The sequence below is a fragment of the Bos taurus genome, chromosome 17 (genome assembly GCF_002263795.3).
Source record: "Bos taurus isolate L1 Dominette 01449 registration number 42190680 breed Hereford chromosome 17, ARS-UCD2.0, whole genome shotgun sequence".
NCBI lineage: Eukaryota > Metazoa > Chordata > Mammalia > Artiodactyla > Bovidae > Bos > Bos taurus.
The window spans coordinates 8,220,281-8,247,625 of NC_037344.1; the positions used below are offsets into that span (position 1 = coordinate 8,220,281).

At 36.9% G+C, this 27,345-nt stretch overlaps 1 protein-coding gene across 3 annotated transcripts in view; it reads left to right on the forward strand.

Annotated features, from left to right (window-relative positions):
* IQCM (IQ motif containing M) overlaps nt 1-27,345 on the forward strand; it is a 509,303-nt gene that overhangs the window by 186,434 nt on the left and 295,524 nt on the right. For all 3 annotated transcript variants that reach the window (XM_059876235.1, XM_059876237.1, XM_059876236.1), the window contains one exon: nt 21,500-21,615. In XM_059876235.1, the coding sequence (XP_059732218.1) occupies nt 21,500-21,615 (116 nt within the window). The remainder of the gene's footprint in view (nt 1-21,499; nt 21,616-27,345) is intronic.

Here is a 27,345-nt window from a genome sequence, read left to right on the forward strand (position 1 = left end):
GGGACTCTCAAGAGTCTTCTCCAACACCACAGTTCAAAAGCATCAATTCTTTGGCGCTCAGCCTTCTTCATAGTCCAACTCTCACATCCATACATGACCACTGGAAAAACCATAGCCTTGACTAGACGGACCTTTGTTGGCAAAGGAATGTCTCTGCTTTTGAATATGCTATCCAGGTTGGTCATAACTTTCCTTCCAAGGAGTAAGCGTCTTTTAATTTCATGGCTGCAGTCACCATCTGCAGTGATTTTGGAGCCCCCCAAAATAAAGTCTGACACTGTTTCCACCATTTCCCATCTATTTCCCATGAGGTGATGGGGCCAGATGCCATGATCTTAGTTTTCTGAATGTTGAGCTTTAAGCCAAGTTTTTCACTCTCCACTTTCACTTTCATCAAGGGCTTTTTAGTTCCTCTTCACTTTCTGCCATAAGGGTGGTGTCATCTGCATATTTGAGGTTATTGATATTTCTCCCGGCAATCTTGATTCCAGCTTGTGCTTCTTCCAGTCCAGTGTTTCTCATGATGTGCTCTGCATATAAGTTAAATAAGCAGGGTGACAATATACAGCCTTGATGGGCTCCTTTTCCTATTTGGAACCAGTCTGTTGTTCCATGTCCAGTTCTAACTGTTGCTTTCTGACCTGCATATAGGTTTCTCAAGAGGCAGGTCAGGAGGTCTGGTATTCCCTTCTCTTTCAGAATTTTCACAGTTTATTGTGATCCACACAGTCAAAGGCTTTGGCATAGTCAATAAAGCAGAAATAGATGTTTTTCTGGAACTCTCTTGCTTTTTTGATGATCAAGCAGATGTTGGCAATTTGATCTCTGGTTCCTCTGCCTTTTCTAAACCAGCTTGAACATTTGGAAGTTCACCATTCACATATTGCTGAAGCCTGGCTTGGAGAATTTTGAGCATTACTTTCCTAGTGTGTGAGATGAGTGCAGCTCTGTGGTAGTTTGAGCATTCTTTGGCATTTCCTTTCTTTGGGATTGGAATGAAAACTGACCTTTTCCAGTCCTGGGGCCACTGCTGAGTTTTCCAAATTTACTGGCATATTGAGTGCAGCACTTTCACAGCATCATCTTTCAGGATTTGAAATAGCTCAATTGGAATTCCATCACCTCCACTAGCTTTGTTCATAGTGATGCTTTCTAAGGCCCACTTGACTTCACATTTCAGTATGTCTGGCTCTAGGTGATGGATCACACCATCGTGATTATCTGGGTTGTGAAGATCTTTTTTGTACAATTTTTCTGTATATTCTTGCCACCTCTTCTTAATATCTTCAGCTTCTGTTAGGTCCATAGCATTTCTGTCCTTTATTGAGCCCATCTTTGCATGAAATGTTCCCTTATCTATACTTGAATTAATAAATAATATTATAAAATATCTAAATTTAAAAAGGTCTTATACTAATAAATTTAAAATATCCACAGGAATTCTGATTCTCCTCCACAGCAAACCACCTCAGTGCAGCAGTTAGAAAAATTTTTTTTAATTTAATTCATTTGCCAGTGAGAAAAAAAGGAGCTTAGTCCAAGGAAAACTACTTGGCTGTTTAGATTTTGAAATGCCCTAATTTGTTTTGTGAATTATTTCTTCTGAAGATGAACTTAAAATTAGCAAATACCTTTAAGATACATGGTGGCTCAAATGGTAAAGAATCTGCCTGCAATGAGTTCCATCCTGGGTTCCATCCCTGGGTTAGGAAGATTCCCCTGAAGAGAAGGGAATGGCAACCCACTCCAGTATGCTTGCTAGGAGAATTCCATGGACAGAGGAGCCTGTGGGCTAGTTGCATTAATATCTCGATGCAGAATTGGTGGGTCACAAAGTAGATGTATGTTAGCTAAGAAACAAGATAATTTCTAAAGTCATGGTACCATTTTGCGTTTCCGTTGGCCTTCCAGTTGCTCCACTTTCTCCAACATTTGTTTTTGTCCGTCTCTTTCATTTTAGTCATTTCAGTGGGAATAGGGCTTCACTGGGGCTTCAATTTGCATTCCTCTGCCTGATGACTAATGATGCTGAGCACTTTGTCATATGCATGTTTTACATGTGTAGATCTCCGTTTGTGAAGCAGCTTGTCTTTTAAAAATAGAGTGGTTTGTCTTTTTATTGCTGAACTCAAGAATCTATATGTATTCTGGGATTTACATCCTTTGTCATGAGTTATGAATATTTACTCACAGTATGTAGTTTTCTTTTTTTTCCTTCGTTTTCTTATGAGCAGAAGATTTTATTTTTGAAGAAGTCTAATTTTTTTCATTGTTTCCCCTTTGTGACTTGTACTTTCTGTCTCTTCTTTAAAAATCTTGGTTGATCCCAAGTTTGTGAAGATCTATATTTTTTTTCTAGCTGCTTTGTTGTTTTAGCTTTTATGTTTTACCCTATGATCCATTTCAAATTAAATTTTGTGTGTAGTTTACGGTAGTATCATTTATTGAAGAGATTTCTTTCTCCAATGAATTGCTTGGGTACTTTTGTCAAAAACTGATTTTATTTGTGTACATCTATTTTGGGACTCTGTTCTGTTTCATTCCCTGATTACCTTATTCTTATAGCTTTATTGTAAATTTTAAATGATGTATACCCTCTCATTTTTTCTCTTCAAGATTGTTTCTACTATTCTTATTAGTTTTCTTTTCCAAAGTAAATTTTAAGTTATATTTTCAATTTACAGAAGAAAAGATGGCTGTGACTATAATTGACATTGCTTTCAATCTAGAAATCAATTGTGGGATTTAGAACAACAATCTTAACGTTATGTCTTCAATCCCTGAACATAGTGTATTGCTTCATTTATTTAAATCTTTCACATCTTATCAATATTTTCTTTTTATAAAATATACATTTTATATTTATATTTACCTGCTATTTGTTACATTTATCCTAATGCTTTGGTTTTTGAAGCTTTTGCAAATGATGCCGATTTTTAACTCCTTTTTCTAGTTGTTTATGATACTCTATAGAATACGGTTCATATTTTAATTGACTTTGTACTTTGCGAGAGTACTAAAATTCATTACTAGTTCTCCTAGTTTTATTTCTGATTCATTAGAATTGACTACATACGCAATCATGGCATTCTGAATAAAGGTATTTATACTTTTTTTGTTTAATTGTCTTTTTTTAAATCTCTGTCTTATGTTTTATTGCACTGGTTATGAATCCTAGCATGATGCTGGTTATAGATATCCTGTCTTATTTCACATCTTAAGCAGAAGGCACTCAATATTTCACCATCATGTAGAATATTAGCTACAATTTTTGTAGGTTCTTATTGTCTGGATTTGGAAGTTTCCTTTTTGTAGTTGGCTCTGGAACAATTTTTTTATTCCTAATTGTTGAATTTTGTAAAATGTTTTTTATGCATGTCCTTAAATATTATTTGATTTCTCTTAGAGTATTACTATAACAAATTTCACTGATTAATTTTCACATATAAAACCAACTTTATATTCTTGAGCAACTCCTAATTGACCATGACATATTATGCTTTTCATATATTGATGAATTTGATTTGCTAATATTTTATTAGAGATTTTTGCATCTATGTTTAATGATGTTGGGCTATAATTCTTCTTTTTTCTAATACCTTTGTCTGACTTTGCTGTCAGAGTAACAATGACTTCATAAGTTTCCTGCTCCTTCCCCAGCATCAGCCAGGCACCACCTTGTACTCATGCAGGGTCTGGTTTGGAAACAGGCTTCTTTGGGTTCTTCTGGTCCTACATGCCTGTACCACAGAAGAGCTCTCTCTCTCAGATCCCAATCTATCTCAGCAGTAGTCAGTGGAAGCCTTTAGAAAAGACTAGGGGAGTGGATACAGATGCCCCAGGTGTCTGGGCTTCCGAGAAAACTGTACTATCAAGTGAGTCCACATTTGGCCTTGAAAAGATTTATTAGAATTCCATTTGTTTTCTTCTTCCCTGCTTCTATGCTTGTCATCTCTTCATGTTCTGCCCAAGGTGATGTGTGTTGACTCTCACTGCTAGAGTTTGGCAACCTGGTATTGCAGTTCATCAGGTTGCCGTGAGACCTCAGCTCTCAGATAAGCTCAAAACATTATTGTTTTATTAACTGTCTGAGCTGTTCTCATTGTTAAAGTTGGAAAGACTTTTCCTGACTTTCTATATTTAAAGTAAAAGATGAACTCTGCATATTTTTTTTAAGATTTTGAAATTATATTCCTTAATATTGAATGTAAAGCTCACATAATGGGTATGATTTTCTCTGTCTCAGCCTTTGGCCATGGGCCCAACTTCTTCTTAGACACTGTTTCATTCCTTACTAGAATGAATAGTGTTGTGTGAAAGCACTTGATTAATTTTAGAGATATGTTAAGTTAAAAGATTATATGGATAGTTCTCCAAATGAAGAATGATCATGAGTAAAAAACCAGAGCTAAAATCTCAGCAGATCAATATTATGAGCTTCAGTTTTTTATTTTCTGAAGTGGAAAGATTATCCCTGTTTCTGCTATCTCTCATTGGATATAAGGCTAAAATGAGATGTATATATATATATAGAAATTATTTTTAACATAATAAGTAGATGTGAATTACTAATGAATAATTTTTGGAAAGAATCATACATAAATAAAGCTTGAATCTTTGAAGCAAATTTTTACACTAATGGTTTAAAACTTTTAGTTAATGCTGTATGGTCTTATGATGGTAATCAGAAGACAGCATGTTTTATATACAGGAATAATTGACAAGTATTTATTGAGCACCTACTATCTGTGCTCTTCTCATTGGAGAGGCACTGATGAACATGACAAAAGCTATTGACTTTGCAGTGCTTATGTTCTAGTGGAAAAGATAGACCATAAACAAACTTTTGATGCTGTTTAGAGATGCTGATAGAGATTCTCAGAAACTCTCTCAGGTAGAGAGTTTCTGACATAGGATTTTAGAATATTTTTAGCAAAGTCACCATATGAGGACTTGGGGATTTTATTACTTAGCTGAGTTCCTTATACCTAATTGTTCAGTTTTATTCTTTCTTTTCTAAACCAGATTTTGCCAGATAGAAAAGTATCATTCTTTATGTGTTGCTCTGTTGTCTGCTCTCTTTTTCTGATGATTAGCTGTTTAATTAAAACTTTTCTTGGCATTGAGAAGGTTTATATACTTTTGAATAAATAGATGAAAAGCCATTTTATTACTCAAAATCTACATATATACAAAAATAAAGAGAGGAGGATAATAGATCCACATGTACTCATCACCTGGGTTTAGTAATTATGAACTCATGGTCAGTACTGTCTGATCCATGCACCAACTCAATTTCCTTCTCAGCTTGGATTCAGTTCAGTTCAGTCGCTCAGTCGTGTCCGACTCTTTGCAACCCCATGAATCGCAGCACGCCAGGCCTCCCTGTGCATCACCAACTCCCGGAGTTCACTCAGACTCACGTCCATTAAGTCAGTGATGCCATCCAGCCATCTCATCCTCCGTCGTCCCCTTCTCCTCCTGCCCTCAATCCCTCCCAGCATCAGAGTCTTTTCCAATGAGTCAACTCTTCACATGAGGTGGCCAAAGTACTGGAGTTTCAGCTTTAGCATCATTCCTTCCAAAGAAACCCAGGGCTGATCTCCTTCAGAATGGACTGGTTGGAGCTCCTTGCACTCCAAGGGACTCTCAAGAGTCTTCTCCAACACCACAGTTCAGAAGCATCAATTCTCTGGTGCTCAGCCTTCTTCACAGTCCAACTCTCACGTCCATACATGACCACAGGAAAAACCATAGCCTCAACTAGACGGACTTTTGTTGGCAAACTAATGTTTCTGCTTTTGAATATGCTATCTAGACTGGTCATAACTTTCCTTCCAAGGAGTAAGCGTCTTTTAATTTCATGGCTGCAGTCACCATCTGCAGTGATTTTGGAGCCCCCAAAATAAAGTGTGACACTGTTTCCACTGTTTCCCCATCTATTTCCCATGAAGTGATGGGACCGGATGCCATGATCTTCGTTTTCTGAATGTTGAGCTTTAAGCCCACTTTTTCACTCTCCACTTTCACTTTCATCAAGAGGCTTTTGAGTTCCTCTTCACTTTCTGCCATAAGGGTGGTGTCATCTGCATATCTGAGGTTATTGATATTTCTCCCGGCAATCTTGATTCCAGCTTGTGCTTCTTCCAGTCCAGCATTTCTCATGACGTACTCTCCATAGAAGATAAATAAGCAGGGTGACAATATACAGCCTTGATGTACTCCTTTTCCTATTTGGAACCAGTCTGTTGTTCCATGTCCAGTTCTAACTGTTGTTTCCCGACCTGCATACAGATTTCTCAAGAGGCAGGTCAGGTGGTCCGGTATTCCCATCTCTTTCAGAATTTTCAGAGTTTATTGTGATCCACACAGTCAAAGGCTTTGGCATAGTCAATAAAGCAGAAATAGATGTTTTTCTGGAGCTCTCGTCCTTTTTCCATGATCCAGCGGATGTTGGCAATTTGATCTCTGGTTCCTCTGCCTTTTCTAAAACCAGCTTGAACATCAGGAAGTTCACGGTTCATGTATTTTTGAAGCCTGGCTTGGAGAATTTTGAGCATTACTTTACTAGCATGTGAGATGAGTGCAGTTGTGCAGTAGTTTGAGCATTCTTTGACATTGCCTTTCTTACTTTAGGAAATTCCTTGCCATCCACCCACAATATTTTTCAGTTTTATTATAAAATCTAAGGTATCTTAAAGGATACCAAAATACCATGGTCTCATCTAAAAATTATATTATTACCAGTAGTTGTTCAAATTCCACATTTTTATATTATTTTTATAAAACTACATTCAAGTAGAGATATAGTTATGATATTATTTTCGCTTCCATTTTTTATAAGGATAAAGACATTTGGTATAAGTATCCATAGAAGTAAAGATGTCATTTGAATCTAAAGGCAATTAAATTGAGTAATTTCTTTTTAATTTTTAAAAAATTGACTATACACAATACCATGATAGGTATATAATGAATACAAAAAGCTTTTAGACATCAGCCATGTCTTATAAAGTTTATAATATTGTGGCTGAGTTAAAACATAAAAGGTAACCCACAATATAAGTTATGTTCTGTCCCAGTGATGGAGCTGGATGGTTTTCAGCCTCCCTGACTATTCACATTGGTATATCATATGGGTGAGGTGATTGCAAGGCATATGTTTCTTAATACTGAGAAGACAAAACTTTTAAAATTAACTTTTTAATAATTAGGATGGATTCAGGGCTATTTTTGTGATCCTGCCAGCTACATTCCTTTGAATTCCAATATGTTCTTATGAGTGATGAGAAAAAGGATGGAATTACAAGTTGTCCTGGAAAGCTGGATGTGCTTTGGGAAGGTCAAAACTGGTCAGGGATCGTAGCTAGTGTTCTTGAGAGAAACAGAATCAATAGGATCTCTTTCTATAGATATAAATACAGATATAGATATTTATTGATCAATATGTTTACATAGACATCTAGATAAATGGAGGATACATAGACTGGTAGATAGGTAGGTTTCTCTTTCTCCATAAGTGATTTTTAAAAATAAATCTTTCTCTCACCCTTCCTCCTCATATATGGAGAGATTTATTTTAAGGAATTAGTTCATACAATTGTGGAGACTAGCAAGCCTAAAATCTGTAGCGTGGGCTCCAGACTGGAGACTCATGGAAGACTTGATGTTGTGTCTCAGGTCTGAAGGCAGTCTGCTGGCAGAATTTTCCTCAGGGGAGGTTAGTCTTTTTCTTAAGGCCTTCAGCTGATTGGATGAGGTTCACCCACCTTTTGGAAAGCTTTCACACAAAGCATATTTAAATGTCAATAATTTACATATACCTTCACTGAAGCATTTAGATATGTTTGACTAAATATGTGGGCACTGTGTCCTAGACAAGTTGATACATTAAAATTAACCATCATAAGTGGGCACTGTGGCATAAGCAAATGAGTGGCTATGGAATTCAATACTCTTAGATTAAGGCAAGTAGAGCACTTTAACTAGAGGAAAAAATCATATATGGGCATAGTAGTTAGTAAAATCACTAAGAAATGCCCATAATTTTGTTAACTATTCTTAAAGTTGGTGCTAAAATGATACATAATATGTTTCTCAAAAGAACCAAATTTTGTTGAATTTGATCTTTGGATGTGTAGGAGTAAGAAGACAGAGCATCTGTGAAATATTTTATTAGTACAGTCAATTTTAATTTATTAGTAATAATGAAAACAGGGTCCACATGGCTACTGAACTTCATAGATAAGATTTAATATTATTACTTCATAGATAACATTTAATACATTAATATTCAGAATTTTTATCAGAACTTAGACTTTAGTAGTCATAACAAGTAGAAACCTTGATTTGTGTTTTATCTTTGCTTCCTTTCTGGTGATGGTTGAAAGGACTGAAAAGGACCAGTTGAAACTGACTAATCCTTAAAACTAGATTGTAAATGTTGATCATAACAATGGAAAGTCCTCATCATTAGCTTGTTTCACAAAATCTTGTTTGTTATATTTATGTATGATGCTCACTGTAGCTTTATAGACTTGGGCTTTGCAAATCACTTTGTACTTACACAGAGTTTTAATATAGTTTTCTACAGTTCTCTGCCTGTAGTTGGGTTTTAAATTTTCACTAATCATAAAAGGTCAATACCTTGCTAGTGACAAACTCACTCACTGCTAACTGATTAGGAGAGTAGAAAAGAATAGAGTGAAACATTTGGAATAAAGATACAAGCATAAGCAAGGCTAAGATTTTGTTCCATGATTATCCTTTCATTTTTGTCACCAGAGTCTTTTTTTCTTACATTGAATGTGTTGCTTTAATGAGCTTTCAATAAAGATAATGATGTATTAATGAACTTCAATGTTCTGACAAGTTGATCATCAAACACAGATGCAAATATAAAAAAAATTAACAGTCTTTCTTAGGGGATTTGATTCTTGGTTTTATTTCCTAATTCCATTCCAGAATTTTTAATTCTCATTCCAGAATTTGCACAATAATTCTAACTCATGCATAACCTGTGAGTATGAGGAAGCCTTCCTCAAAAGGTGGTGAGTGAGGTATAAGAATTTATGAACCTCACATTCAGCCTATTCAGAACAAAAGAAAAGAAAATAAAGACAAAAATATGACCCAACCACTTTCAGCAGTTTGGCATATTTTTGTCCAGTCCTTTGGCTTACAGATTTTTCTTTGTTGTTAATAATTAAAGGTATAAGGTATATCATATTTTACATTTTTGTATAATGTAAAAAAATTCATAGGTAAAATTTTTATCAAAACATAATACAATGCATGTATATATTATAAACTTCTCAACCAATCTCCCATTACTGGAATATTATCTTATTTCTAATTTGATTATTGTGTTGTGGATCCTGAGACCACCCCAAGGCTACTCAGTGATTTGCTAGGAGGACTCACAGGACTCAGTATATGGTCCTATCAACAGCTCAGGTTTACTGTAGTGAAAGGATACAAAGCAAAATCAGCAAAGGGAAAAGGCACATGGGGTGAAGTCCAGAGAAAATCAGGAGCAAGCTCACAGGAGTCCTCTTCCAGGGAAATCACACGGAGGTACTTGATTCCTCCAGCAACGAGTCATCACACATGTGAAGGGTTATATATTGGGGAAACTCGTTACAGACTCAGCACCCAAAATTTTTACTGGGACATGCTCACGTTGGCACTGTCTGCATAGCATGTACCAATATTCCAGACTTTCAGAAGGAAAGCTGATATTCATATCAGCTTAGGATAAGCTGATTTATTTATTAGGAAAGCTAAATCATATTGTTTGTACAATTTAGGCATAGTGAGATACCCTTATCTTTCAGGGAAAATTTTACATCAGGGGCTAGGGAACTGTTTACCCTCTAAGTGCTTAGATGCCAGCTGAGGCTCAACCTTGCAAGCATCTTTTTCTAAGAATAGCAGTGTTATGCTAACTCAGAAACTAACTTGATCTGCACAGTTATAAATAATACTGTAATAAGCATCTTTGTTAATAAATCTTTTGGCACATTCCAGATTATTTCCCTATGAAAGATTCCTAGAAATTAATATTACATCAAAAATATGAGCTTTAATAGATTCTTCTTACTGATAATTACTTTCCTAGAAGTCTCTTCAAATTTTCGTTTTCACCAAACAGGTATGAGTGTGGACACCAAAATAGGTAAGATCCATATGGCCTAAACAGCAGTATACAATAAACTTGAAAGAATTCATTTTAAAAAAGTTAGAGTTGTACAAGACGAACAGAAGACTAGTCATTGCTTTCATTTGCAGGAGGCAGAGACACCAAGAACACTCCCATTAAATTATCACCCAATATGCAGTTTTCTCCTAGACCTTTGTCATTTTTTTGTCTAGAGACCTATGACATCATTGCCACCTGTAAACCACACTGTATCCAGTTAATTTTAAATTCATTTGTTATAAACAATTAGCACGTATTCTGTACCAGGCATTTCAGTTGTGTGGAGGATGAAACAGTGCCACTGGGCACAGTCCCTGCCCTCCTGCTGTTGCAGGCTGCTACCAACATGCGCTTATATTTGTCACATTGCTTCTCGGAAAAGATTACAGGTGAACTGCAATCAAGAGGCATTTTCAGGGACTTCTCTGGGGGGCCAGTGGTTGGACTTGTCCTTCCAATGAACGGGGAGCCAGTTCCATCCCTGGTTGAGGGGCAAAGATCCTACATGCCTCATGGCCAAAAAACCAAAACATAAAAAATCAGAAGCAATAGTGTAACAAATTCAATAAAGACTTTAAAAGAAGTCCAAATTAAAAAAAAAAAAACAAAAAAACAAAACCTTTAAAAAGAAGTGGCATTTTCAAATCACGTATTCGGATAGCTGCCCCTGCTTTGCAGGAATTAATTAGTGACAGACCTGGTACCCTGACACCTGCTTCAGTTAATCAAGAGTCTTTAGGTTCTAAGCCTGAGACGGACGTTTTCCAAAGCTGAAGTACATTATAATTCTGCCATTACATTTTTGGTTTCCTCGTATTTCTTGTCTTTTAAAAAACATTTATTTCCATTTTCATTTACCTTAAAAATCTTATTTTTAAGTCTTTAATTTATCCTTGTTGTTTTTGACTTCTGTTTTTAATTGGAGTTTAATTGATTTATAATAGTATATTAATTGGACATAGGACATAGCAGATTTACTTTTACTTCCTGGGAGGGGAATAAGAGTTTTGACTCTCAAGATTATGTGATGTCCCTGCTCTCAAAATATGTGTTGATCATTGAGGACAAATTTAAAGGAAACACTTATTTTTGTATGCATGTTTTGTTAAAAGAAGTTCAAACTAATTGTATTTTCTCCTTTATAAATACAACATGTCCTTGTTAGACAAAAAAAAAAAAAAAAAGGGATTAAAATTTAGTCTCAGTGTGTTGCCTCCTGAAAGGTAAACCATTCCTAAAGTTCTGTGATACTTTGCTTTTGTTCATAGTTTTTTACATAATTTCACTTATTTTTACCTAAATTTTTATGGCTTCATTTAAAATATGTTTTTCCTAAAACTTACTATTAGTTATAATAGATTTCAGAAAATTTGGAAAATACAGACAACTATCAGAAAAGAAAAAAGACCTCTAGTATTCCACCATCCAGAGATACTCACTGCTAAATTCTGGTATATTTTGTCGAATCTGTTTCCCAGGTATATTTTTATCCTTAAACAGCAAAGCTCCATAAGAACACTCAGAGAGTGTTTCTATGATATAAAGAGGATCTTTGTGAGGGGTGATGCCCTGACTCAGGCAATTCAGTTTGAACTTTTAAAAGGAGAAAAGTCAGATTTAAGTTCTGTGAACCTGAAAATAGTCATTATATTGTTGTTATTCTTGTGTGGTTTACTGGGTCTCTGGGTACATGTTCCAAACATTTAGCCATTGTAAGTGCTGACAGAACAACACTGGTTATTGCTTCTAGAGCAAGATTCCATTTGAAAGAACATTTCATTGGAACTACGAGTGAGTTCAAGTGTATACCCTAGGAAACTAATCATTTGGTTCCTGGGAAAGTAGAATAGCAAAAGAAACTATGAGGTAAAGCCTGGCAGGACCAATCTTTACATCAGAGTCACAGCATCCACATACCACAAATGATCCTTCTAGAACTGAATACTGATTACAGGAAAAACTTCTGGAACTCTTACACCATGATTTCTAAATCCCTGCATCCTTGATTTTGATTCATGTCTTGGTCTTCAGATAAATGTTTGTTTATTTACTTAAAAACAACGTGTTTTTCTGAGCAGCTTTTCAGAGCATTGGTATATTTGAGAACGATTTTTTTTTTTTTTTTTTGCTGACCTTCATACTTCATACATTGAAAACAATTTTGTCACAAAATTTCTGTTTCACACCTTTTCTTTTCTCTGGAAATTCTGTTGATGGTATTCTATTATGTATGGGTTCTTTTGCTGTTTCACAGAAGAAATCTGGAAAGGACCTGAGTTTTGCAACGTTGAGATTTTTCTTCTTTCTAAATATATATGAATTTTTCTTTAATCTTATAATTTAAATTTTTTTATTCCTTTACTTTTGCAGAATGCATTTGCATACAAATCCCTTTTAATTAACTTTTCCTAAAATACAATGAGCGCCGATACTCAGAAGATGCAAATTTTGTTTCAGCTCAGAAAATTATAATTCAATAGTGTTATTTTTTTCATTCCTGATTGTTCTGTTTTCATCTTTGGTAAAGTATATGATTTCTTTCATGTATATTTATCTTTTGTCCTCTTTAATCTGTAATCTTGTCTCTCATTATTTTTGTCTTTGGATACTTTTCTTCTGCATTCTAGGAGTGCTTGCCAAATCCAGTCATTTGATATTCTGCACTATCTTTTACATCCCCACTAACTCTGAAGTACATTATAATTCTGCCATTACATTTCTGGTTTCCTTGTATTTCTTGTCTTTTAAAAAACATTTATTTCCATTTTCATTTACCTTACAAATCTTATTTTTAAGTCTTTAATTTATCCTTGTTGCTTTTGACTTCTATTTTTAATTGGAGTTTAATTGATTTATAATAGTATATTAATTCCAAGTGTACAACATAGTGATTCAATATTTTATACATCTTATTACATTTACTGCTAAGACTGCTCAGTCACTTCAGTCATGTCCGACTCTGTGTGACCCCATAGATGGCAGCCCACCAGGCTCTGCCGTCCCTGGGATTTCCAGGCAAGAACACTGGAGTGGGTTGCCATTTCCTTCTCCAGTGTATGAAAGTGAAAAGTAAAAGTGAAGTCGCTCAGTTGTGTCTGACTCTTCACGACACCATAGACGGCAGCCCACCAGGCTCCCCCGTCCCTGGGATTCTCCAGGCAAGAACACTGGAGTGGGTTGCCATTTCCTTCTCCAGTGCGTGAAAGTGAAAAGTAAAAGTGAAGTTGCTCAGTCGTGTCTGACTCTTAGCGACCCCATGGACTGCAGCCCACCAGGCTCCTCCGTCCATGGGATTTTCCAGGCAAGAGTACTGGAGTGGGAGAGTTGTTGTAAAATATTGGCTATATTCTTTGTGCTGTACAGTACATCCTTGTAGCCTGTTTACTTTATACATAGTAGTTTGTGCCTCTTATTCCTTTAGCCCTACCCTACCTCTCCCTACTTCCCTCTCCCAACTGGTAACCACTAGTTTAATCTCGTGTATCTGTGAGCCTGTTTCTGTTTTTCTATATTCATTCATTTGTTTTGTTTTTTAGGTATTACATGTAAGTGATAAAATAGCATATTTGCCTTTCTGTATTTTCACTAAGCATAATACTGTAATACTCTCTAGTTCCATCCACGTTGTTGCAAATGGAAGAATTTCATCCTTTTATATGGATGAGTGATATTCAATTGTATATGTATACCACATCTTCTTTATCCATTCATATTTGGTGGACACTTAGGTTGCTCCTGGTTTTTCAAGTGTTATAAGTAATGCTATTGTTAAATAATGCTGCTATGAATATTGGGATACATGTTTCTTTTCAAATTAGTGTTTTAATTTTCTTCAGATATATTATCTCATATGATATACAAAAGTAAACTCAATGAATTAAAGACTTAGATGTAAGACTGGAAACCATAAAACTCCTAGAAGAAAACATAGGCAGACCATTCTTTGACATAAATCTTAGCAATATTTTTTTGCACCTGTCTTCTAAGGTAAAGGAAACTAAAGCAAAATAAGCAAATGGGGCCTAATTAAACTTAAAAGCTTTTGCACAGCAAAAGAAACCATGGACAAATAAAAAAGACAACCGAATGAATGAGAGAAAATGTTTGCAAATGACTGGTAAGGGGTTAATATCCAAAATATATAAACAGCACTTACAAATCAATATTCAAAAAAACCCAAACATTTTGATATTTGGCAAAACTAATACAATTATGTAAAGTTTAAAAATAAAATTAAAAAAAATGGACAGAGGATATGAATAAACATTTTTCCAAAGAAGATATACAGTTGGCCAACAGGCCCATGAAAATATATTCAGCTTTGCTAATCATCCGAGATATGCAGATCAAAATCACAGTGAGATATCACCTCACACCTGTTAGAATGACTATCATCAAAAAGTCTACAAATAACAATAGCGGTGAGACTGTTGAGACAAGGGAACCATTGTACTCTGTTGATAGGAAACAGTACAGAAGTTCCTCAAAACACTAGAAATAGAACAATCTCATTACTCAGCAGTTCTGCTCATTGGTATTTATCCAATTGGTGTATAAAACACTAATTCAGAAAGATACATGCACCCCATATTTTGGCCTCTATTTTGAAGAGTTGGCTTGCTACAATATAGTGGGAATGCCAACACTTTTCTAAAATTTTCTTCTCAGTCTTGTGAAATATTTTACTAGATTTTCAGAATTGTAGACTGCATTAGTTTTCCATGGCTCTTCTAGCAATTTACCAAAACTTGCTAGCTTAAACCAATACAAATTTATTCTCCAGTAGTTCTAGAGGCCAGAAATCCAAAATTAATTGCACTGGACTAAGTCCAGGTATCGAGAGTCTGGACTCAGTTAAGACTTTGAGGACCCTAGGGAAGAATCTACTTTGCCTTTCTAAAGGCTGCTTGCATTTCCCGGCTCATGACCTCTTTCTCAGATCACTCTGATTTCTTGCCTCTGTCATCATATTTTCTTTTCCCCTTCTAGTCACATTCACCCCCAACCCCCCTTGTAAGGATACTAGCGTGTAGTCCCTCGGGATAATCCAGGATAATCTTCCCTTCTTAGGATTCTTAATTTAATCTTACCCATAAAACCCTTTAAATCATATGAGCTAAGGATAAAGATATGGTATCTTCGGAGCCATTGTTCAGTCTACTACAGGGAATTTTCCCTTTGTGTCACGGTCCTGCAGGCTTCAAATTTGGAGTGGCCTGGGTTCACACAACCTCTTAGCAATTGTCTGAACTTGGACAAGTGACTTAATTAATTTTCTTTGCTGTTAAGCTGGGATAAACTCACCACGGACCTTGTAGGTTAATATTCTGGATAGATAAGTAATGTATGTTCAGGGTTTCCCAAATGGCACAGTGGTAAAGAACCTGCCTGCCGATGCAGGAGCTGTAGCAGACATGGGTTCAATCCCTGGGTCAGGAAGATCCCCTGGAGAAGGAAATGGCAGCCCACTCCAGTATTCTTGCCTGAAAAATCCCATGGAGAGAGGAGCTTGGCGGGCTACAGTCCCTGGGGTAGCACAACTGAGTGACTGAGCACACATATATAATGTATCTTAAGTGTTTAGCAAACTAGGCCCTCATTAAATGTTAACTATCATTGCCATGATTAATGTAGGCTCTACCCTGAATAAGGAGAAACCGATCTATGCAAAGGGAGTGATTACCCATGGAGAACATGGGTTTACCGCAGCTCTGCTCCATGTTCACTTGGGTGGTTGGTCACCTCTTTTAGTTCTATACTTGATGAGCAGGTGTCAGTACCCACTTACCCATCTGGAATATAGTTTGGCTCTGCCAGTGTGGGGCCTGTCCTATTCCACTCCTTTGTTCTTTATTCTTCTTAGCTGTTCAGCACATGAGAATTACAGTCCCCACTGTACATTGCTATTGAGAACTGCCTGTCTCACCTCTGCGCAGGGTTCTTTCCTTAAAACAGGACTGTATGGAATCCTGGTGCCAGGATTACTTCATTCCTAGTTGTTTTCTTGCAGTTGTGGTGTCAAGTGGATTGTGATGGATGGGGCATGGAGAGGAAAGTGGTTCTGAATAGGTGCACCCACATTTTAGAGAAATGGTTGGTTGTTCTGTTCATTTTTTTTTTAGGTGGTCTTAAGCCTCTTTCTAATGGCTTTCAGATGGGCTAGGGGTTTATTATTATGTAAAGATCACTGATTGCTTTCCTCAATTCCCTTCCATTATCCTAATTATGAAAAAAACTTTTCTCAGTCGACACTAGGTGAATGGTTAAATTTATTTTTTGTGACCTTGAAATTTTTGTCTTTTTTATTATGGTATTTTATTTTGGACTATAAAAGGGGCTGCCTCAGTCGAAGGTAACAAACCATATTGAACCAGAAATCATGATTCTTTTTGAATATTTTTTATTTACTATACACTTGGAAGTATCTGCCAATCTTGTTCAAATACTTGATAATTCAGAAAGATATTATGCAACAGTGATGATACTGTCCCATTATATTATATCCTAATCACAACGAAGTTCTTATATATTTTTCTAAATTACCTGAAGCTTATCTTGCATCTTGTTATTTCTTCTGTATCTACAAACAGCTATTTCCATAAGATAGCCAAAAAAAAAAAAAAAAAAGATGAAAGCTATGTTATATTTGCTATCTCTCAGAACATAGAATAGAACTGTTAAGCAGAACCTGTACAAAAGGAGTTGGTCATATTCCTTAGATGTTTTATAACATACAACTTGGGAGCCATGGACATACAGTAGATTGTAAATAAGTTCGTTTGTTGGCTCTTTGTTTTTACTGAATTCTTTTGGAAGCAGTTCATTATAAATAAAAGAAGGTAAATCATTTAAGTCATTTTAGAATGTATTCATTTTTGACTATAAATCGACAATATAAATTGATTCAAATGGACATTTCAGTCATTGATTCTAAAATTTGAACTAACTAATGCAATAGATGGAATTCAGCTGCCCAAGCAAGCTTCTAGGGTTTGATTATTCAACTGATTAAGATGCTATTTGTCAACTCTAGTTTACCACCCCCTTTTAATTATATAGATAATCAAACTAAGAACTGCTAATTCTGTCTCCTAACTATTAATTGATTGTAATTACCTACAGATTAAAACTGCATGTGCAATTAACTCAAAGAATTAATTGATAGAAAGGAATTGATAAAAGGGAAACAGAATGGGCTTGGCATAAAAAAGGCTCTAAGGGCATAGGACCACTGAACCCACTTGTGTCTTGGGCTCTGTCACATCCTCATAAAGATACATCGCGCTTGCATCTGGACTTTGCCTCTGTTGGAGGCAGTTGCATTGATTATTTCTTACGGACATTTGGTTTCTTGGTTGACTGAAACAGTATAATTGAAAAGTTTAAACTGCTATTGTCTTTGGATTTTGTACTGATATTCGGACAGTTTGGACAAGTCTGCTGCTTAGTCGCTTTAGTTATTTCCGACTCTGTGCAGCCCTATGGACTGTAGACCACCAGGCTCCTTTGTCCATGGAATTCACCAGGGAAGAATACTGGAGTGGGTTGCCACGACCTCCTCCAGAGATCTCCCCAACCCAGGGATCGAGCTCATGTCTCCTGCATTGCAGGCAGATTCTTTACCACTGAGCCACCAGGGAAGCCCCTGGGGACAAATCTGTCCATTTGCAATGTGAAGGAAATGCTTGTCACTGCAAAGATCATAGAAAAATGATAAATGTTTTAACTAGCTAGAGATTTTTTTCTTCCCTCCTCCCCATTTCCCGTTTTATTTCTTCATTCTCTTGGTTATATCACTGGATGCAATCTTATCAGTTTTCTGTGAGTCATCTAGGTAATTTAGGTGTCTAAAATAATTATGCTTATTAATTTTAATAGTATCTCTCACCTGTGTAAATAATTGGCTTATTGTTAACTACATGAATTTGAATGAAAATGGGAAATGCAATAAAAAGCCATCCCCAGCAGATACGTATTTGAAATCTATTACCATTATACACATCAAGACAAATATCAAGAGAGAGAAGATGATCTGGTGAAAAATACTTGGTCCTGAAAAAAAAAATAGAATTTTAAAAGCCCCCCTTTAAAGACTCTTCCACGGAATCAGATGTTTATATCGGATGGGAACTTTCACTCTTAGCAGTTTGCTGATGGGCGTTGCAGCCAATGCTAGGTCAGCCCAGGACTGAACTTATTCTTGGGGCACGGTGTTGTGTTCAGTGTTATGGAGAATACAAACCAAGTGAAAGACTCGCAAGTCTAGATAGATGAGATATGAAGAAACCAACAAAATAACACGAACTAGTGGTATAAGCATTTTTCAAAGGCCTAAATAACTATTGAGGAAATGTAAAGACAGGAAGACATTGGTATGGATATTTACAGTTTTTTTTTTTAATGTTCAGATTTAGCTGCTATTTAGCTAATAATGGGCTCCCCCGGGTGGCTCAGATAGTAAAGAATCTGCCTGCAAAGCAGGAGATCAGGGTTCGATCCCTGAGTTGGGAAGATCCCTTAAAGAAGGAAATGACTACCCACTCCAATATTCTTGCCTGGAGAACTCCATGGACAGAGGAGCCTGGAGGGCTACAGTCACTGGGGTCACAAACAGTTTGATATGACTAAGAAACTAACAATTAGCTAATAATTCTTTGTTAACCTGATGGGGGACTTCCCTGGTAGCACAGCCAGTAAAGAATCTGCCTGCAACATGGGAGACCTGGGTTCTATCCCTCAGTTGGGAATGTCTCCTGGAGGAGTGCATGGCAACCCACTACAGTATTCTTGCCTGGAGAACCCATGGACAGAGGAGCCTGGTAGGCTGTAGTCCATGAGTTGCAAGGAGGTGGACACGACTGTGTGACTGAGCACATGCACACAACTTGAGGGGACCGTTTTGGCTTCTTTCCAAATAATGCTGTTGCATTTAGCCTACATTTGTTTAACTTCAGAGTATTTCATTCTATCCTGCTGGCTGATGATACTGACAAAAAAATTTTTTTTTCACATATTAATGTACAGCCTACTCGTATGCTGTCTCTCTTTCATACACACACCCTAGAATTCAGAATCTTCACTTCCCTGTGGCATTACCTTTGAAGCTTATTGGCTCTGTGAAGAGTTTGTGAAGACTTAGTCTGATGTATGACTTCTTCAAACTATCAGCTTATAACTTTCAACTGACTTTGTGGAATAAACTGGAATTTGTTGCATGTCACCTTCTGTGCCTGGCTTCTTAGGAGGAGTCATTAGCATAGATCAGTGTGTGAATGATCACCTTGAGGATTTTAGTGGAGGCTTTACTGCTTCCTGAAGTGGAAAAGTTATAGCTATATTTTCCAGTGTGATACCTGTATACTGAAGAAAATAATGTATGACTTCTCGATTACATGGATCTGTTTTGTGGGTAGATAAGATAAAATATTTGAAATACTCTGGAATCTCTTGGAAAAATAAGTCATACAGCATTGGGTTTCATATTTAGCTGTGCTCCTCAGTAATCAGGAAGATTCTCTTTTCCCTGTGAGATTTAACCTCACGAGGCTAATTCTGATTTATCAGTGTTTACATAGTGACTTTAATCATATTACTAATGAACCAGAATCATACAGCAGTTCCAAGTAAGATATTGTCCTTGCCCCAGAAGAGTTTATACATTTTAAAAGGAGATTGGAAAGAGATGCTTTGTTATCTAAAATAGAATATTTGCCGTCAAAGTGCATTGGAGCAAGTGGGTGGAATAGGACTAGTGCTAATGAATTAAAGAATACTTCAAATTAGTCAGCAAAGCTTCATAGGAAATGTGGGGGCTTTCACATCTCAGTAACTCTTATGCTGTCCTTTTATGTCCCTCTGAATTTATACAAGTTCCCGAGTAAAGTATGATGTGTATGGCCTTTTCTTTGCTATCCTCTCCTTAGATAATATTTTCAGATTCTCTGTGGTCTACTCATGATTGGCATTGCTTCCATTAAAGAAATTCATTTCTTCATATTGTGTTGTGAATGAAATATATCATTTATATGTTGCCTCTCCTAGAGAGTTTTCCTTTTGATAGAGGGCAGAGACTGACTGAAATGGAGGAAATACATGCAAAATTAAGATGCGGTAGGATGTGTGTATGGAGAAGGCAATGGCACCCCACTCCAGTACTTTTGCCTAGAAAACCCCATGGATGGAGAAGCCTGGTGGGCTGCAGTCCATGGGGTCGCTAAAGTCGGACACGACTGAGCGACTTCACTTTCACTTTTCACTTTCATGCATTGGAGAAGGAAATGGCAACCCACTCCAGTGTTCTTGCCTGGAGAATCCCAGGGATGGGGAGCCTGGTGGGCTGCCCTCTATGGGCCGCACAGAGTCGGACATGACTGAAGCGACTTAGCAGCAGCAGCAGCAGGATGTGTGTATGTGTATACTGATTAGAATGTCTCTGAGATAATATCACGTTTCATTATTTTATATTGCTATTCTACCTCCCCATATATAGGGCAATTAATTTATGGTCCTGTAAATAAACTGAAGCAATGAAATGAGAGACTGTATTACTTCTGATTTTTCTCTAAATTTACATGGAACTAACCGGTCCATGGAGGACTCTCTTAAATTTAAAGTTTTAGGGAAGAGTATATGTATATGAAGAAGTATTAGAAAATTGGAAACGTAAAACTAGTTTGATTCATTTGGATGGCAGGATTAAATTGTATTTCTGAGAAATAAGTGAACAAGTAAATCTTGAATCTCCGCCTCTTTAATAAAAATTGTGTGCAGAAATCCTACATGATAACTTCTATGAGCCAGAAGAAATATGCGGGTATATACTGGTTCACCTTTTGCTCTTCCAACCTATTTACCTTAAATACTTTCAATATCAAAAGTTCTGCTTTCAAATAATTCTAAATTCTCTTTTAAAGGGCTTATGTAACAGGGAGAGGAGGTTTTCTTTTATTTTTGTTAAGTGCTATTCACAAATATGATTTTGCTTTAAGCCTCTCTTACAAAAGAAGTCAGTGTTCTTGAGTCAAAAGAATGAACCTATTAGTTTTCTGATGGGCACACTGTATGTAATAAAAACACGAGAGCTTTATGGTATAAGGAAGCCTATTAATTGAAGCCTCTCTTTATGCATTGCTATCACTTCTTCATCTTGCTATGATTAGATGACAAGATGTGATTTTAATACAGAATAGTGGGGCTATAAAGATGATTTACTTTCATCTTTGTAACACTAAGCAGTATGATCACTGTGTATTTTTCCTGAATAAATATTCTTTTAACCTGCGTTGATATTTTTAACAGACAGGACACTCTATGATTGGAGAGGATCTGTGTCAAAAAGGTTCTCCCGTTTGACTCACGATTCCAGTTGGCCTAGTTTCTCTGGATCATCATTAGCATTTCAGGATTATTCTAGTGTAAGTATTTGTAAAACCTGACATAGAGTTGAATTACCATTGTTTTCTCTGGCAAATGATTGAGTTAATTTTGATATGACATGTACGATGTTACTATGAGCATAATTCATTCTTAAAATGATTCCCCATTGAAATTCTTTTTTTTTTTCCTGAAGCAATGCTTTTGTTATTTTGTGCTAATCTTGCTGATCACCTTAACTCCTTAAATATGTGGATTAGTTTTTGTTTGAAGAGAGCTAATAACCAAAATGCTCGTAACGGTGGTTTTTCCCAATTGTGATAGCAACTATTTTTGTAATGGTAACTAACTTATCAGAAAAATACAGTGGAGGCCAGACAAGAATAAAGATGTTTGTAAGGAGTGTGACACTAAGAAGTTTTAAAAATCCAAGCACACTGTCATGACCACAAACTGATGGTTTATGAGTGAGGTTTCTCTAAACTGAGACATGGGAATCTGTGATTTGAAGATAGAATCCAGATTTCGCATTAAGTTCACATGCTCATCAGGGCAGGTCCTGTGATGTCTCTATGTAAATAGTGAAAGCAACTCATATGTTCTAAAATCTTTAGCAATGATTTCTTAAAAGACTGCAAAATGCCATTTAATAACATTTGTGTCACATAGTGTCTGAATAGGCATCTGAGTTTCTTACATCTCCTGTATGTTCTGCTTTGTATGTGAATGTGTCTGTCTCATCCTTTCTTTGCCTTTTTCCTTTTTTCATATCATTAATTATTTTTGATTTTGACTCATCATTTGTATTAGTGTTCTTGGGTTGCCATAACAAAGCGCCCCAGACCAGGTGGTTTAAACAACAGAAATTTATTTCTCAAAGTCCTGAAGCCTGCAAGTCCAGGGTCATGGTGCCAGCAGGGTGGTTTTCTCCTGTGGCTTCTCTCTCCTTAACTTGCAGAGGGCTGCCTTCTTGCTGTGTCCTCACATGGCTTTTCCAGTGTGTGTGTCTAGGGTTTCTCTCTCTCTTCTTATAAGCACGCTAGTCATATTAGGTTAATGCCATACCCTTATGAGCTCATTTAACCTAATTACCTCTCCACGGATAGTATCTCCAAATACAGTCACACTGGGGCTTAAGGATTCATATGAATTGTGGGGAGACACACAGTTCAGTCCATAACACCACTGGATCAGTTCAGTTCAGTTCAGTCGCTCAGTCATGCCTGACTCTTTGCGACCCCATGAATTGCAGCACGCCAGGCCTCCTTGTCCTTCACCAACACTTGGAGTTCACCCAAACTCACGTCCATCGACTCAGTGATGCCATCCAACCATCTCATCCTCTGTTGTCCCCTTCTCCTCCTGTCCCCAATCCCTCCCAGCATCAGAGTCTTTTTCAATGAGTCAGCTCTTTGCATGAGGTGGCCAAAGTACTGGAGTTTCAGCTTTAGCATCATTCCTTCCAATGTACACCCAAGACTGATCTCCTTCAGAATGGACTGGTTGGATCTCCTTGCAGTCCAAGGGACTCTCAAGAGTCTTCTCCAACACCACAGTTCAAAAGCATCAATTCTTTGGTGCTCAGCTTTCTTCACAGTCCAACTTTGATAGCAATTATTTTTCTTACCTGTTGAATAGCTTGTTACCTAGTATTTTTTAAAAAAATCTTGAGTTTTTATATTTTTCCTGTAAACCAAACCTTTTCAATTATGTAATACTTAACTCCTACTACTAAATTCTTTGTAAGTAAATACACTAAAAGTCAATCATCACATCCTTGTTTTAGATAAGGACATAATATGAATATTATTAAGGAAAATTGTATGAATTTAGATGAGGAAATTATATGAATATTATTTCCTGAAACTCAAAGTTGTTGTAATCTATTAATACTATTTTCAGAATATATTAATTAAATATAGAAAAAATGATTACCTCCAGCTAATGGGGTGTATATTTCTAATTCATGCATATCCTTAGCAAAAGTAACACCCAGAGATGGTTGTTTTCATTCTTTTCCAGTAAAGGGGAATAAATGGACTGTTGTTTCTATGCCTGCCAGTTCTATGCTATTTTATATTAATAATTTAGAGATTTCTCCTAGTTATGTGAGGAAGTATATTTAAATATATCACTTTGGGGAGTAAATCTGGCAAGAGTAGATGTGACTGGCGAGCTCCCAAGTGCAAGATTGGGAATGTTCAATCCTTGCTGACTGGGGAATTAGGAGTGCAAAGGGCTACAAACCATGGCTTTGAATGATAGGTGGTGCTTTGGATATGTGTGCCTGCCTAAAGAATTTGGGGTAGACTAGAGTGGAGACTGGGTGAGCAGTACGAGGCTTGTCACATCAGTCCAGTTACCCTTGCAAACCTATTATGTTGGGCATAGGGTGGGAATGGATAGGAGAGAGTAAGATTGAAATCTTCAGATTATTTTCCTTCAGCTCACTGCACCTTTAGTTTTCACCATCGAAAGTCTAACATTTTGTTTTTTTAAGTAAGGTTTCTCCTGTCATTTATTCTTTAAAATAATAACAATTCTAAAAGGGGTTAAACACCAAGTTCTAAGTTAAGTTTTTTTTCCCTTTTCTTTTTATTGTGGTCAACTATTCATAACATAAAATTTCCCATTTTAACAGTTTCAAATGTACATACAGTAAGTATACCCACACTGCTGTGTAACCATTACCACCGTCCATTTCCTGAACATTTTTATCTTTCCAAACTAAAACTCTGTACCCATTGAACACGAATTCCTTGTTCTTCCTTTCCCCCATCTCCTGGCAACAAATATTCTCCTTTCTTGTGCTTGGCTTGTCTCACTTATAATGTCTTCAAGGTTCATCCATGTTGTATCATGTGTCAGAATTTCCTTTTTTTTTCAAAAGGCTGAATAATATTCTGTTACATATGTGCCATATTTTGTTTATCCATTCGTCTGAGGGTGGACACTTGTGTTGCTTCTACAATTTGACTCTTGCAAATAATTTCACTATGAACATGGATGTACAAATATTGTTTGAGTCCTTTCTTTCACATCTTTTGGGTATATATCCAGGAGTGGAATTGCTGAACCATATGGACTTCCCTGGTAACTCAGTGGTAAAGAATTTGCCAGCAGTACAGGAGATCGGGGTTCAATCCCTGGGTTGGGAAGATCCCTTGGAGGAGGGAATGGCAACCCACTCCAGTGTTCTTGTTTGGAGAATTCCATGGATGGAGGAGCCTGATGGGCTACAGTTCATAGGGTCACATACAGTTGGACACAACTGAAGTGACTAAGCGGGAGCAGCAGCAGCATTGTATTCCTATGTCTAATACTTTGAGGAATCGCTGTTCTATATTTAGTACCTTGGCTACACCTTTTACATTCCCTCTAGTAATGTGCCTGTGTTGTGGTTTCTCCACATTTTCATCAGCACTGATTATATTTTCTGTTTTCCTAATACATCCTAATGGGTTTGAAGTGTTAAGTGATCTTGATGTGAGTTTGTTCAATCAGGTCCAGAAGACAAAATGGAACTAGAAAAATTGAGACTGTAGAAAGAAGCTTGCATTGTTAGGAGTGATGACAGAGTACAGAAAATCCTGTATTTGAATTTGTGGGAGGAGAGAAAAATATAACACATTTTGCTTTCAAAACACTCTGTAGAGGTTAGTTCCTCTCAAAATTTTAATTCTCTCAAATAAGAAAGTTAATGTGGATATACGGCAGCCCACCAGGCTCCCCTCGTCCCTGGGATTCTCCAGGCAAGAACACTGGAGTGGGTTGCCATTTCCTTCTCCAATGCATGAAAGTGAAAAGTGAAAGTGAAGTCGTTCAGTCATGTCTGACTCTTCGCAACCCCATGGACTGTAGCGCACCAGGCTCCTCCATCCATGGGATTTTCCAGGCAAGAGTACTGGAGTGGGGTGCCATTGCCTTCTCCGATACTTACTTTGGGCTAAAAGAAAATATCCCCTTTAAGCCTGAAGTTTTAATTTTCTTTTAAAAGTATTTTGTATCCTATATGTTTTTAGTTCTAATTAGATGATAATACAAAAATGTTACATGTCTTTAGCTTTAATATTTCATTTCTGCAACTGCAGACTTATTGTATTAGAATTGTATTAGAATTTCCAGTTATTTTAAACAATGGCATATAGGCTCACAAACTTCTTTGCACTAAGTTTAAGATGCTGTCTGCAGTCCTGAGATATTTATACTCTTAATTATCTTGAAAGATAATATTTATCCAAATAAGTGAACACCTGTCAATAACATCCCTTGCATAACATAAAAATGTAGTATTACATTGCAATAATATTAGGAGAGACCACCATCTCCAACTTTGTTTCTACAATTTCATTTCACAACTCTTCTTTACAAGGTTTGCTAACTTTATGAATATGTAGGAATCAATCTGGAAACCCACATTCTGAAGGAAGGTCAGTGTTTAAAACAACCCTGGTATTTATCAAAATTCTGAGATGAAAAATTAATATCAGTAGTGCTCTTAAAAAATCTAGAATAAAAACAAATATTGACAAAAATTTGTGTAAGAAGTTAATTTCTAGTTAATATTTAGAAACATAGGAGAGTGAAGAACTTAAAATTTTTTTACTGGAGTATAGTTGCTTTACAATGCTATGTTAGTTTCATCTGTACAGTGAAGTGAATCAGCTCTATGTATGCATATATCCCCTCCCTCTCGAGCCTCCTTCTCACCACCCCCCACCCCCACATCCCATCCCCCTGGGTCACCACAGACCATGGAGCTGAGCTCCCTGTGCTGTACAGCAGCTTCCCACTAGCTATCTATTTCACACATGCTAGAGTATATATCAGAGAAGGCAATGGCACCCCACTCCAGTACTCTTGCCTGGAAAATCCCATGGACGAGGAGCCTGGTGGGCTGCAGTCCACGGGGTCACTAAGAGTCGGACACGACTGAGCGACTTCACTTTCACTTTTCACTTTCATGCATTGGAGAAGGAAATGGCAACCCACTCCAGTGTTCTTGCCTGGAGAATTCCAGGGACGGGGGAGCTTAGTGGGCTGCCGTCTATGGGGTCGCACAGAGTCGGACACGACTGAAGCGACTTAGCAGCAGTAGCAGCAGCAGAGTCAGTCTCCCAGGTCATCCCACTGCCCTGCCCCACACTGTGTCGATAGGTCTGTTCTCTTTGTGTCTCTCTATTCCTGCCCTGACAATAGGTTCATCTGTACCATTTTCTAGATTTCACATATATGTGTTAATATACAATATCTGCTTTTCTCTTTCTGACTTACTTCACTCTTTATGACAGTCTTTAGGTCCATCCATGTCTCTTACAAGTGACAAGGCAGAACTCTCCTCATTGAGTGGCTAATTTACAATCATGTTACTGTGGCTCTGGGATCAGAATGTTCTCTGATGGGAACTCCACCATTTGATGACACTCTAGAATGAGGATGAGATAAGCAAATAAATGCCTGGGCGTGTGGGCTTGTGTACCTATTGTGGTGGTGACAAATTTCAGGGATGGAGGAGCAGAGGGGAAAGAACAGTTGTGGTTGTCTGGATGGAAGAGCAGGGTGCGTTTCAGGAAGTAAAAGAAATTGAGTGTGGTAAAAGCATAACATTCAAGTGAGAAGGTGGCAAGAAAATGAATTTAAGAAAAGTCCCATCACTCTGAAGTGCCTTCCTTAGTGCCTTCCAGAGGACATCATTTGAGCCCTTTATTTATTTTTTTTAAACATTTATTTATTTTTAAAATTTATTTATTTAAGTTGGAGGCTAATTACTT